Here is a 13,231-nt window from a genome sequence, read left to right as displayed (position 1 = left end):
TTTCTGATCCCCTAAATGTCTAGCACCATCATGTAGCATGTTGATTTGTCCAATAGTTTCATGTCCAAATACCCATAAGGCTAATGACACTTCCATCAGCCACAGCTGCAAGCTAACACGCTAAACTATGACAATGAGCATCTGAACATCAGCATTATCATTAAGAGCATATTATTTGTTTGCATGCTGACATTAGCATTTGGCCCAAAGCACTTCTGTAGAGCTGTGAACTGTCAATAATCATGAGGCTGCTTCTATTTATGTAGGTTAACAAAGGAAGTTTGCTTTGATTAAATACATGTAATATCATATTAAGTGAATATTGAAAATGAAAATATAATTTAGTGGGCATTTATCATTGAGTGAGGGTCCATTTCAAAATAATGAAGAGGTTGAGGGAATGTAAGGCAGCGCAGTGGCACCAGATTTTCTTGACATTTAAAAGAAAGCATACAAGGTCAAGTTTTGGCTTCATGATGATCAAATTAAATCTAAATCAAACTGTCCAAATACAGGCCCATATTTATCCCTTTAACCTTTCTTTCATGTATGTTTTGACTCACGTTTGTCTCTTAGAGAGCATGTTACAGCTTCTGGACAGAATATCCTCCACAAGGGGTAGCCACAATCACAATAATGAGAATCACAGCTCGTTCCTGAGAACGAGAACATTTATTTGTCACATTTTTCATACGCTGGCCACCAAAATGTTGAGCTGCTCTTCAAAGGGAAACAACATTTCCACAAAAAATAACACTAAGCATCAAAACTAAAGTCAAACCTTTCAATGATCCTAAAAGAGGCAAAACGTCATATATGGTTTCAATTAAAAGATATATAAATGTTCACTTTCATAATTATGCACAACACTTTCTTCTAAAACATTCAAATATCATTAAACAACTGTACATTCAAATTCTCAAAGTGTTTACGGTACTTTTCCACAAAACCATAAAAATAAGTCAGTGATTAGCTTGCAATATAGAGTACAAAATTTAACCGAATCAAATTACATGTTCAGTGAATAATATGAAACATAATGCAATGCATACAATGATAAAACCCAACGTTGTGACAAAATGCTCTCTGGTGATCTTTAACAATGTAGATCTATTATTCTGTGTGTCAGTAATTAAGGAAAAAAAAAATCCTAAATTAAATAAAACAAACCTAAAAATGGAGAAAAAAAAATCATAATTTCAACTGGAACAAAGAAACAAAAATGTATAATTTGCTTGTTGGATGTTTTCTTTTCACAGTTTGGATTATTTAATAATTGCTCGAAGTAAAGAAAAGAAAAGAGAAAGTCAACAGTTTCAGTATTATTGCAGCTATTTCTGTGAAATCACTGTGTAGCAGCACAGTCCTATGCCCATAGTTTAAAAGCAATAGCACCAAAATAAATACAAGAACTACACACAAATATCTATAAGAAAGCACTGCGTGAAAAACATTCCACCAAGTCATTTAAAATATATCTACCTCGAAAGAATGAGAAGTAAAAGTTCTTCCAGTCTTTAATAGTCAATTACATTCAAAGTTTTACATTTACATCATGAAAGCAAACTTAAATAGAACCAAGTTAAATGCAGGAACAAAACAATACTGACGCTGATGTATTTACATCCTGCTGAGCTTCCGTATTTTCGTGTAGCGCTGCAGAAACTCCATGTCTAAAGTCCTGTCAGAGGTAGTAAAGGTGAGAATGATAAAAATAGGTGTTTGCAAAGGAAGTAATGTGAATGAACTTGTTAGTGTAGAAGATTTGGCCAAAATGTGCAGATTTACATTCACAAGACAAAAAAAAATCTGCTGGTTTACTTTTTCTTTATGACTGTTCATCTTTGTTATAAGACATTCCCGGCGCTGATGCTGGTGTATAATATTCTGACAGTATGGATCATAATCTATATAAATCTTTGAAAACTTGATGAGGCTGAAGGCTTTAATCTGTATTTGACATCTTGAACTTGTTTCCCATTGAATAAATAACTGGGACTCCGAGCACAAACACTGGAAGTGTAAGTGCTCCTAAACAGTACTTAATTTCCTGTCATCCAGCTGCCCCAGGACAGGCTTTGCACGGCCTTGTTTCCCAGAGAACCTTTTCGGTTTGAGGGAAAGATGTAAGTTTGTGTTTGCAGCAATAAAAACAACACTCTGGGAACCCTGTGCACAGGCTCTATGATTTTCTCTTGAAGCCATCACTGCATCGCTGCCAGCCAACCTTCTATCTAAAATGCTATTTGTACATGAAGTCCTATCCGGTGAAGCTCTTGTCTTCACATTGTGGTCTCGTTGTTGAGGTGGTTGATTGAGTCGTTCTCCTGGCAGATAAGCTGGTAGGGCTTCTCGTTGTCCTCGATTACGGAGTTGTGCACCTCGGCATCTTGATTCTTCAGCTCTCCACGGGAAAGGTGCTCCACGATGCCAGCACCGAGCGAGTCGCCCAGCACGTTGGTGGTGGTACGCAAGCGGTCCCTGGTGTGACGGGAGAGAGACAGAATCAGACAAAGCAGGACAAAGATGTGGACAATGGAGACATACAGATCAAAAACATTAGAGTATATCTGGTGTGAAGACACTGGCAGGCTTTCTAATCTGTCACTCTGCATTATGCATCAATAACCTTTGTAGTTGTGGGACCTCTGGGCTCTCTGAAGCTTTACAATGACATTTAGGCTGGCACAGTCCCAGACCAATCCCCATCAAGCTGACATTTACTGGGAACTCACAAGAACCAATCCACAGCGATGATCAGTGTTATGTCCTCTGTGGGCAGTCCCACCGATGTCAATACGATCACCATGGTAACCAGGCCAGCCTGAGGGATGCCTGCTGCTCCGATGCTGGCAGCAGTTGCTGTGATACTGAGTGGGCGGTGGGAGGGATGGAGAGGAGAGTGAAGACATTTTTAATAAAGGGAAACAAACAAACAGCACATGTGCCCCCCTGGTAGGTGTAGTAGCGTGATGAACACACATGAGGAATTTTAAAACTACCATATGTTCTATAAACTGTATTACACATTATGTCCATAAATAACATATCAGAAATACACTTTTAAAATGATGTATTCACATAAAATAGCATACTTCCTTTCATCTGCAAGTAAGAACTCCTATTCGAAAAAGGCAGAAGTTACACTTGTATAGCGTTTTTTTTTGTTTTTTTGTTTTATTCCGTAGGGAAACCTTTTTCATGTCTGGCCAGTAAATAAAATAGACTATAGAAAAAAAGGAAAAAAAGCATGTCTTGTTCAAGACTTGTGCAGTTGTATACGAGTGGGATGTTCAGTGGGTTGTACAATTACTTTTTAAAAAAATAATATAAATACTGTACAGAAGCAAAGTAACGAAACGCAAGTCACAGTGAAGATTTCATCAAGTTAATAATATGCATATTAAGTATACATGTCGGTGAACAACATTCATTGATAGATCCGATACAAAACCGAGGACGTCTGACGGATAGTTCACTTTTAGTTTTTTTTTTTTGTTTTGAAAAAATGTGAACATTGATGAAGAAATTTTCATTGTCTTTTGCAAGGCTGACCGATCACTTTTAGCGGAGAAAAATAATAAAGGTATGCTATGCTGCTTGGACCCCTAATAAAAAAAAAAAAATCAGTGGACAACCAAACTACCAAAAACAGAGAAGTGTTACCTGATGGTGAGAATCTGACCAAAGTTCAGGTCCATGTCATTGACTTGAGCGATGAAGATGGCTGCCACGGCCTCGTAGAGGGCGGTGCCGTCCATGTTGATGGTGGCACCGATAGGCAGAATGAAACGCGTCACTCGCTTATCCACGTGGTTGTTTTCTTCAAGACAGCGGAAGGTGATGGGCAGGGTAGCAGAGCTGGAGTGGACAAAAAGAGAGAGACACATAAAGTGCAACAGTGAGGTGAGCAGAGTCACAGGTTTGAATTCACAAAAGTGATTTAATTGCATCGATATGTTTCATGTGTTGTTGCATGATATATATGCTACTATTATGCACAGATTTATTGCCCACGTCTCATTTTTTCATCAATTTAAACAGTGAAATTCAGATGAATGAATGAACTGAATAGGATACAAATGTCTGATAAGCTTTTGTGGTCACTGTCCCATACACGAGTGTCTGAAGTGTGCAGAGGTTGCGACTCACCTGGAGGAGGTTCCTAGGGCTGTGATGAGCGCCTGCAGCAGACCACCGATGAAGCTGTAAGGGTTCTTCCTGGTCACCAGGAAGTAGATCAGCGGCAGGACGAAGAGGCCGTGGATGAGGAGACCCACAATGACTGATACGGTGTACATCCCTAGCTGACCGCCCACTTCTGCCACATTCTTCATCTCTACAATTTTCCCAGCGATCAGGAAGAGGATACCCACTGGAGCATACCTGGGAGGTGAGACGATGGACATGCAGGAGAATGGAAAATGTGGACAGAAATACAAAGACATTAGGTTAGTAAGAGAGATTAGGAACTATACAACTATTTAAATCCCTTTGTGTTTAATGTTTATAGATCAGCAAAATCATTAAATACTGTCTTTGGTCACAATCATAGACTACTCTTTGAGTTTTTCTTCAATCATGTCAAAACCTTCTCTTACCATGAAACAATTTATTCTCAGTTACAATATGTTTTAGAAGAAAGATGTTGAACTGCACATAAACTCAGAAAAAGTCAAAATATAAAAAAAAAAAAAAAAAAAAAAAAAAAAAAAAAAAAAAAAATGGTGACCAGCATGTTTTATCTGTTGAGCTGGAAGTGTCTTTACTGACCAGATGATGATGGCCACCAGCCTCATGATGGCTTCATTCAGGCAGTCAAAGAAGTCTCGAAGAGCCTGGCCCTGCTGCTTCATTTTGCCAATGACCAGACCGAAGCACATGGAAAACACCACCAGGCCCAGAGCGTTTACTCCACCCGAGGAGCCAGACACTGGTACAGTCTCCTCCACTGTTTCCTGTGGTGGGAAGGTAAAACATTTTACAGATATATATATTTTTTTAATAACGGTTAAACTTCGATCAGAGGACGTCTTCCACTCACCTGTATGGTGTACAGCACCCTGCTGAGGTTCTCGCTCAGGTTGGACTCGGTCAAGTTGAGAGAGTCGGTGAGGTTGAGGGTCACTGTCACGTTCCTTGTGTGAACAGTCTTCTTGTACACAGTTTTATACTGCAAGAGACATGGAAATTAAACCCAGTTTTTAAGCAACATAATAACACAGCGACTGAAAGCAAGGTGTTTTTACATGCTTTGTTCTGTCTTCGATGAGTTATCTTTGTGGTTGATTAAGTCAAATTTGGAGATAAAGAATGGGATCTAAAGTTTTGTTTCTTTTGATCATTTCTTCTTGTTTTTTCAAATGTGCCTCACCTGCTTGAAACAGGCCTCCACCAGATTGGGGGGAAACATATTCCTGGAATAAAATGAAACAAGAACAAGTCAGAGCAGGTTGAAATTTTGCAACACACTCTATTAATCAATAACCAGGTAATAATCTTCAAGAAAAATCAGGTCGTGCAACTCGTGTTGCGAGTTACATGAAAAGATTGAGATCACTCGTAACACCTCAATATGAAACTATAGCCGATAGCCAGTTATTAACTCCATACCTGACTAATTAACACATTGGGTCATATCTTGTACCTTTCAAAATAAAAGGTGTAGAAATCATTATAGTGTCATCTGTAAGGCTATTTCTGGGATAAAGCTGAGCTATTTTAACTGGTTAGTAGCTGTGGTTTCATATTTAGCGTACAGATACGGGAGTAACATCAATCCTTTCATCGAATGCTCGGGATTTTCCAAATCGTCGGGACTATTCATTTAAATATGAAATTGTGACTGCATGTTCACACACAAATGAGATGAGCCAGGTAAAGTTTCTGAGGTGTTACCTGACAAGATCTAGAAAAGCATCAGCAGCCTGAACTGGTTCAATATTTCCACTTTTGGACAGAGGGCTGTCCCTGCTGCCTTTCCCCGGCTGGATGGCGATGACAATCACGATGCCGATAAACACAGCCAACAGGGTGGTGACCATGTAGTAGACCACAGCATGCACTCCCATCTTACCTGATGCTTTGCTGTCCAAGGAGGAAATACCTGAAACAGAGAACATTTATTTGAGAACGCGGTCTTCTTGCTACAACTTTAGATTTTGTCAGTCTTGTTAATTCACAACTGAATAATGAATGTGTTCTTTGTGAACCACTTTGATTTTCCTCAAGGCTGCTACCTAGACATCCAAGATAAGATCAAAACGTGAATGCTTGCATAAAAACAATCTTTGCATAAAACTGCAGTCGTTATCAAAGAAAATTGCAAGATGGGGCTAAAACAAAGCGAAGCGTGTCCTAACTGGTAGCCGAGGAATTTAACAAAATGAAAATCATTTTAGGGTCTGACCAATAATCTAGTGAAGAAGCCAACCTGTGACCAGACTGGAGACGATGAGAGGCAGCACCAGCATCTGCAGCATTCTCATTAGGAGCTCCCCGGGAAAGGCAAAGTACTTGATCTCCCTCAGGGAGAGGTTGTGGGGGCGTAAAGCAAAGCCCAGAATTACACCTGGAGAAATATGTGTTCACATACACACATAAAAAAAAAAAAAAGCACAAAAAATAAAAGTCAAATCAAGTTAGAGACATTTGTGTTACACCTCCACCAGGTTTCTCTTCTGCGCTCACCCAGAGCCACAGCGGCGACGGTGAACAGAACAAACAGGTTCCTCTTGAGGAAAGCTTTGACGGTGTCCCTGCTGACGGAGCCCATCCTCTCCTTCATGCTGCTGGCTCTCCTCTCCATGGCCCTGCGGAGGCGCCTCCTCAAGTCTTCTCTGCCCGGCAGGGGTGGTTTGCCGGCGTCTTCGTTTAGGAAAAGACTCGCACTGTTGGGGGGTTTCTCGTTTATAATCAGCTCCAGCACCTGGTCCAGGAGGCAGGTCTCATGAGAAACTAGGCAGAAAGCGGAGGACAAGAAAGATGATAGTTTTTCTCTTATGCAGTGTCTGACGGGAAAAGTATGACATTTTCTTTAAAAATGAAAAAAAAAAAACCATAGAGAATGATCACAAACTTTGACATTGTCAGGCAGAGGACATCAGCTCCCCAGAAACAGATGTAAACTAGCTGAGAGTAAACAGACGGGAGAATCATATGAAATGAACCAGGGCTGCTTTATTTGAAAGATTGAAGCACCTTCTTAGGATTGCAATTAAAAACCATGTAACCGCTGGAAGGTACCAAATACATGGCAACAGAAAAGTCATAGTTTATCATACTGAAATTATTTTCCTAAATTCACAGACAATTTATTTTTTTCTCCGTGGTATCGAGAGACTAAATGGAACTCTTTGTATATAGTTATAAAACTATAACTTGGATCATTATTAAGCAAAAATGTCAACGTTTACTGAAATTTTAGCATTTTTTTTTAAATCTTTTTGATATCCCCTTGGGTAATGGCTATTTTTCACAAATTTAGGATTTGTAAATAATTAACCCACGATCTGAAATAATAGTCAACAGATTAATCAGTAATGAAAAATATTAGTTGCAGCTCAACTTCAATCTGAAATCACCTGAACTAGTTGGAGAAAGTCATTACTCCACCATAACTGCAAGTCTGCAATGGAGGGAAGTTTAGTCATCAGTAACAATAGAAACCATATAATTTCTCCAGTCTACTTTTTACTGTGACAAAAATATATAGGCCCAATAAAAGCACTTGATATTTGAACAACCTAAACACTACATGTAGAAGCACTTTTCTATGTATGAAACTAATGGTCATTTTGTCTGAGTTGTTAAGCTTATGAACACATATTTTGTAAAGACAAAAAAACAAATAAAAGTGTGTATATCAAAACAGAATATATGCAGAGTTTGATCCTCTAGCTTGTCTTCTCCCATAACTAATGTAAACAAACCGGGTAAACTTCAAATCCCACTACATAGCCCTAAATATGTATCAAGCTACAAGTGTAGTTCTGGTTCCCTAATCACAACTAAAGCTGAGTTTAATGATCACCTTTTTAAGAAATAAAAAACATAACAATTAGAAACAATAATAAAAAATATTTATACTGGCAGAGAATAACTTATTGAACAATTTATAGCAAACAGTAACTTATAATGAATCTTCAAACAGACAAGGAGCTCTACGAATTTCTCTCCAATGGCCCGAAGGATTTCACAGAAACGGAGAAAATTAAGAAGTTCCAATTAAAAAATGGTGATTTCATCCACTGCGTATTGTGGAACATGCATTTCTACATAACAGGAACAGACATAGTCAAAATATTGGTTTGGAGATTTCAGAATGCCGGGAGACAGATTGTCTCTCTAAAGAAATTTGAGGAAGGTGTCTTTTCAGACCTAAGAAATCTCAAACCAGGCATCGACGCAACATTAGAATGTCCACGATCAGATTTTCTCGAGTTTCTTTATAAAAACGGCTGCATCCGAACACAGAAAAAACAAAAGGTGTTTTTCTGGTACTCCGTACCACACGATGCACTCTTTTGTGATGCACTTGAGAGGGATCTGCGAAGAGAGACTAATTTGTATGCATATTCCAAGTACTATAGCAAGGGGAACTACGCAACCATGCCATTCAAGCAGTATGGACTGTATGTGCCGAACCAAAGCATGCAACAAATAAACAGTCAACCACTTCCTGCCAATAATGTAGGCAATGGTATGGGCCTGAGCAATCAAATGATCACAGCATTTGTGATCATTTGTAAGAGTTTAAATAGAAAAGAGTTGTGAACAACACTGGTAGTCTTACCGTATTTCCCTTTCCTCTTTGTGTGTGTATCACATGGCTGTTGGTCTCACTTCTCCTTATCTATCTTGGCTACAGAGCTTCCTTTGAACCACCCTCTGAAAACACCCTAAAAGTCCCACACTTAAAGAACAATGTCCGACCTGTTTTTTTTTAATTTTTTTAATTTTTTTTTATTTCACTTTATTAATACCCGAGGGGAAATTTCTTCGCTACAGCAGGGGGGCTCTCAGGGGGGAGCTGCTGCAGCAGGCTGCCACTAGCGCGGTGCCAGGTAACCTGACCTGAGGTGCATGTTTTTGGATGATGGGAGGAAGCCGGAGAAAACCCACGCAAGCACAGGGAGAACATGCAAACTCCGCACAGAAAGGCCCAGGACCGGATTCGAACCTGGAACCTTTTTGCTGTGAGGCGACAATGCTAACCACTGCACCACCGTGCCGCCCTAAATTATCTGCTTCACACCAAACACGATCACTGGGAGCTCACACACCTTTGTATTTTTATTCTTCCTGGGTGACTCTGTTTGCATCATTCTTGCCTATTGGTTTTCTTTCGTCTATTGTTCTGAGGTTCAATACATCCTACATACATTGTAAAAGACCCATTGTTAAGCAGGCAGTGGGATGATCCTGGATAATCCAAGTCAGTCGTTTACTGTCACTGGGTATGTGTGTGTGAGTGAGTGAGTGAGTGAGTGAGTGAGTGTGTGTGTGTGTGTGTGTGTGTGTGTGTGTGTGTGTGTGTGTGTGTGTGTGTGTGTGACAAGAACAAAAAAGGAAACAAATATGTAATGTACTTAGAAGAGTTCTGATGGTTCTATTTCACCATTTCTGACTATTTATGGATGAGATTGCATGATAAAGCAGATTATATCATGCAGTTCATTATCTGACAACAAAATGTAACATCATTTTCTGTGCATGTTTAGTCATGGAGCTCCATAAAAAAAACAAAAGAAAGATGAAACCTCTGATGGAATCAAACAGTGCAAAGCATCAGCTGATTAATAAGCATACAGTACAATGCCGTGCTTATATATATATCATACTGTTGGCTACAACATTAAAGCAATTATAACTTCTGCAGCACTGTTACTTACTACTGCATTATTCAGTAAAAGCAGCTTTTGAGCAAACACATTTATTAATTTATAAATATGATATTCAACAATTTATTGTAATTGGTGAAGGTAATTGTAGCATGAAAATGTCCCTTTTTGCCAAGTGAATTTGGTTGACCCGAAGCTGACAAGCAGACATGCGGCAGTAGTTTCCCTTACAGTATGATCCAGTCACGCCACAGCTGCATGAGCCAAATGAGCCGGACCAGAGCCAACCTACAACTTCCAGCTGTGGCTCATCTTCATTTTCCTTTTCTTTCTTCTCTTAATTTTAAGTTTACAAATTCTGTGTGCATGCATGAAAAACACTTGTTAAAAACAGCTAAATATTAATCGGATGTAATTTTCAAATGAGCAAAAATGCTGACAGAATTCAAAATTGTAATTGTCATATTCCTATTTTTTTTGACAGCCTGAGTAAAAGCTGCAGTTCCAGCTGTGTTAACCAATGCTTCACTAAAACAGCAAACATTGTATCTAATGTCATCAACTCTCAAAGCTCAAAGTGTTCAGTCCTGCTCCGGCAGCAGGCATCACTTTATTTTTTGACAACCCAAGCATGCACCAGCAGATGAGCAAGCCAGTGATAAACATTTAAGCATTGGGAAAACAGAAAGAACAGAAAACTATACTATCATAGGAATGGAAAGTCTCATTAACCCTGAGATGATCAACAGGTATTTATTTGATACAATAATCGACAAAAGGTAACAAAAATATTAAACTTTTTTGTCCAAAACCCAAAAAGCACACTTTGACAATAATACATATAACATCTGATAAAACATGAAACAGTAGAAAATGAACTGACTGTATGTCGAGCTGGTAGAAGGGCATGCAGTTTGTGAGGCAGAATATATTTCACACCTCAACAGGAAGCCACTTCAGATTACGATGTTAAAACATACTGGGACATCTCACGCAGTTGCAAATGCCTTTTCAATACTATAATATACCTTCAGTTTTTCATATTTCTACACGACAAATAAGTTACTCAAAAAGTTTATTTGATTCATGACCGTAAAACACATCAAAGTGCATACATGTCGTATTCTTCCATAAACGTACCACAATCCCGGAAATGTCTTATTTATGTTTTTTATTATTTATTTATTTATAGATAAATCCTAACTACTATCAAGTACTCTCCTCATAATCAAAGAACAGAAGAAAGAAAAAAGCTTTTAAGCTTTCCAAATTTCAACCAACTTGTCTCTGACTACTCACCACTCATGGTTTTAACGTCTGTGTCAGACAGTCCGATAGACAGAAAACACTCTCGGCTTCCCCACCGTAGACGGGAGAGTCGGGACGTCGTGTGTGTGTGTGTGTGTGTGAGCATCCAGAGTTGGGCGGCACAATGACAGAATGTCTCTGCTCTGTTCTCATAAGCAGACAGACATGAAAAGGCCTCTCATATGGTCTGACCTTCTCACACCTCCACTCACACAAACACACAGTACAGACAACCTTTAGCGGTCCATGACAAGTCCAAATCCATCCACGTCGTTTCCATCCTCTAATCCTCAACACTCCACACAACCGCCTTCTGCACGCGACAAGGCAAACAGAATTTTATACAAAATGACATATTGCTGTTAACAACAAAACAAACCAGACCAAAATCTTTTAAAGGTGCGCTCTTCTGATTTTCCACGTGAAGGTCAGTTTACTTGACATACAGTGTGTCACAGCCTGTGATGAGTAAACAGCTGTGATGGGTCTTCTGTGGCTCTTAAAGAGCTTCGTGAAGTCAGACAAAATAACCCTGATGATGTCATTAGGTCATTTGCTGGTTGGGCTGGGAAATGTAAAATCTTTAACACTGAGCTGCAGAACCTCTGCTCACTTCAACCCTCTCATCCCAGCGAATGAATGAAGTTAGCATTGGGAACATTTCAGTTTCAGGCAAATGTCCTCTACTCCCATGGGAGTGACGACATGCCAACAAGTAGTCGCGCTCGCTAACATTCCTTCAGGAAACAGAAACATGGAGTTGAAATAAAAGAATTTAGAAAAAGGTACATAATGTTACGCAATGTAGCGTAGTGTAACGTAGCGTAGTGTAACGTAACGTGATGCAACGCAACTTGTGCAACAAAAACATTATTTGAACCCAAACCAAACCAAATTGGGACTGAATCACAACATTAACCTTGTGTTTATTGTACCATGACGACAAAGGCCCGAACACATATCACTGCTAGCTGCCATTGATCAAATGACCTATTCTATTTTTAGGTGCGATGACGTGTTGGTCCCACAGAGGGCGCTTAAAATGCATTCAAATATGACATCAGGAGAAAATATTATCCAATCAGACCTGATTATAGCTGCATTACCTTACAGTTCATCCAAGGCAGCAGATGTGTGAACAACAGTCAAAGTCAGGGTTCTCCGACTTTACGGAAGACTTTTCGAAGTACACCTTTAATTTGTAATCATTCTTGCTATTTGTACTCACAACCCCATTAGCAGATAGATAGACAGATAGACAGATAGATAGATAGATAGATAGATAGATAGATAGATAGATAGATAGATAGATAGATAGATAGATAGATAGATAGATAGACAGATAGACAGATAGATAGATAGATAGATAGATAGATAGATAGATAGATAGATAAGGCTTTGCTTACAAATTAATAGTTTCATTTTTGCAACATTCTTATCAAAATGTATCAGCTACATGAAACTGGATGCAAAGAAAACACCAACTAAAAACTCAAGTTACCCTGTTTCAGCCTTTTGGTTGTGTCAAGCTGTCATGAAAAGATTGATCCTTCCGTCTTTAACTGGTGGTCTTTCCTGCAAAACAGAGATTAAAACTTCACACAATCTTCCCCACAACTTTCACTCTGAACGTGTCAGGTTTGTCTCTAAAGTGATCTCAAACACTTATCAGCAGCACAAATGACAGGCTAATTACAAATAAAAACCTTACACACCTCCGTCTGTCCAAGACGATGCTCACACCGTCCTCATGCGGATGTCTTCCTCTTCACCGCGCAGCCGATAATGAATCAGTGTTGCCCACCCACTGTATCTCCTCCTCATCATCCTCACTGTTAACTCCCGGTTTTTTTTTACTATGTTGCTATGGTGCTTTTTTTTTTTTTTGGCGTTTCAGTGAAGCCTCCGGCGAAGAGGAGCGCCTGGGAGGTCTGCGTGGGAGGAGAGGTTAAGGATTCTTCAGGATTGGAAAAAATGTATAATCAAGAAACCCACAGGGCTGTCCGTCCGCACCAGTGAATCCTGTGTGAAACTCTTTCGCAAACACTCTCATTTCATCATTAAAATAATGTCACATGTTG

At 39.3% G+C, this 13,231-nt stretch overlaps 1 protein-coding gene across 1 annotated transcript; it reads right to left on the bottom strand.

Annotated features, from left to right (window-relative positions):
- Positions 1-637: 637 nt before the first annotated feature.
- slc1a6 (solute carrier family 1 member 6) lies at positions 638-13,126 on the bottom strand. The gene is made up of 12 exons (XM_069150414.1): positions 12,866-13,126; positions 12,652-12,725; positions 6,691-6,957; positions 6,434-6,571; positions 5,899-6,106; positions 5,375-5,417; positions 5,045-5,173; positions 4,774-4,958; positions 4,153-4,386; positions 3,667-3,861; positions 2,736-2,870; positions 638-2,481 (listed from the first exon to the last, which is right to left on the bottom strand). Exons 3-12 carry the CDS (start codon positions 6,806-6,808, stop codon positions 2,283-2,285), a joined length of 1,584 nt encoding a protein of 527 aa, XP_069006515.1. The 5' UTR covers positions 6,809-6,957; positions 12,652-12,725; positions 12,866-13,126; the 3' UTR covers positions 638-2,282.
- Between the last annotated feature and the right edge of the window lie 105 nt (positions 13,127-13,231).

Source organism: Embiotoca jacksoni, unplaced genomic scaffold (genome assembly GCF_022577435.1).
Source record: "Embiotoca jacksoni isolate LCO1_2020_lvr unplaced genomic scaffold, fEmbJac1.0.p SCAF_16, whole genome shotgun sequence".
Lineage (NCBI taxonomy): Eukaryota > Metazoa > Chordata > Actinopteri > Embiotocidae > Embiotoca > Embiotoca jacksoni.
Note: the sequence above shows the minus strand (reverse complement) of the source record. Positions and strands in the feature narration are given on the sequence as shown.

Bases quoted from the DNA above. Each gene is read 5' to 3' on its own strand.
- slc1a6 (XM_069150414.1), bottom strand. From the start codon at position 6,808: ATGGAGAGGAGAGCCAGCAGCATGAAGGAGAGGATGGGCTCCGTCAGC. The intron at 6,107-6,433 runs GTTGGCTTCTTC...TCTCTGTTTCAG, and splicing joins CGTCTCCAGTCTGGTCACAG to GTATTTCCTCCTTGGACAGC. The intron at 5,418-5,898 runs GTAACACCTCAG...ATTTTATTCCAG, and splicing joins GCTTTTCTAGATCTTGTCAG to GAATATGTTTCCCCCCAATC.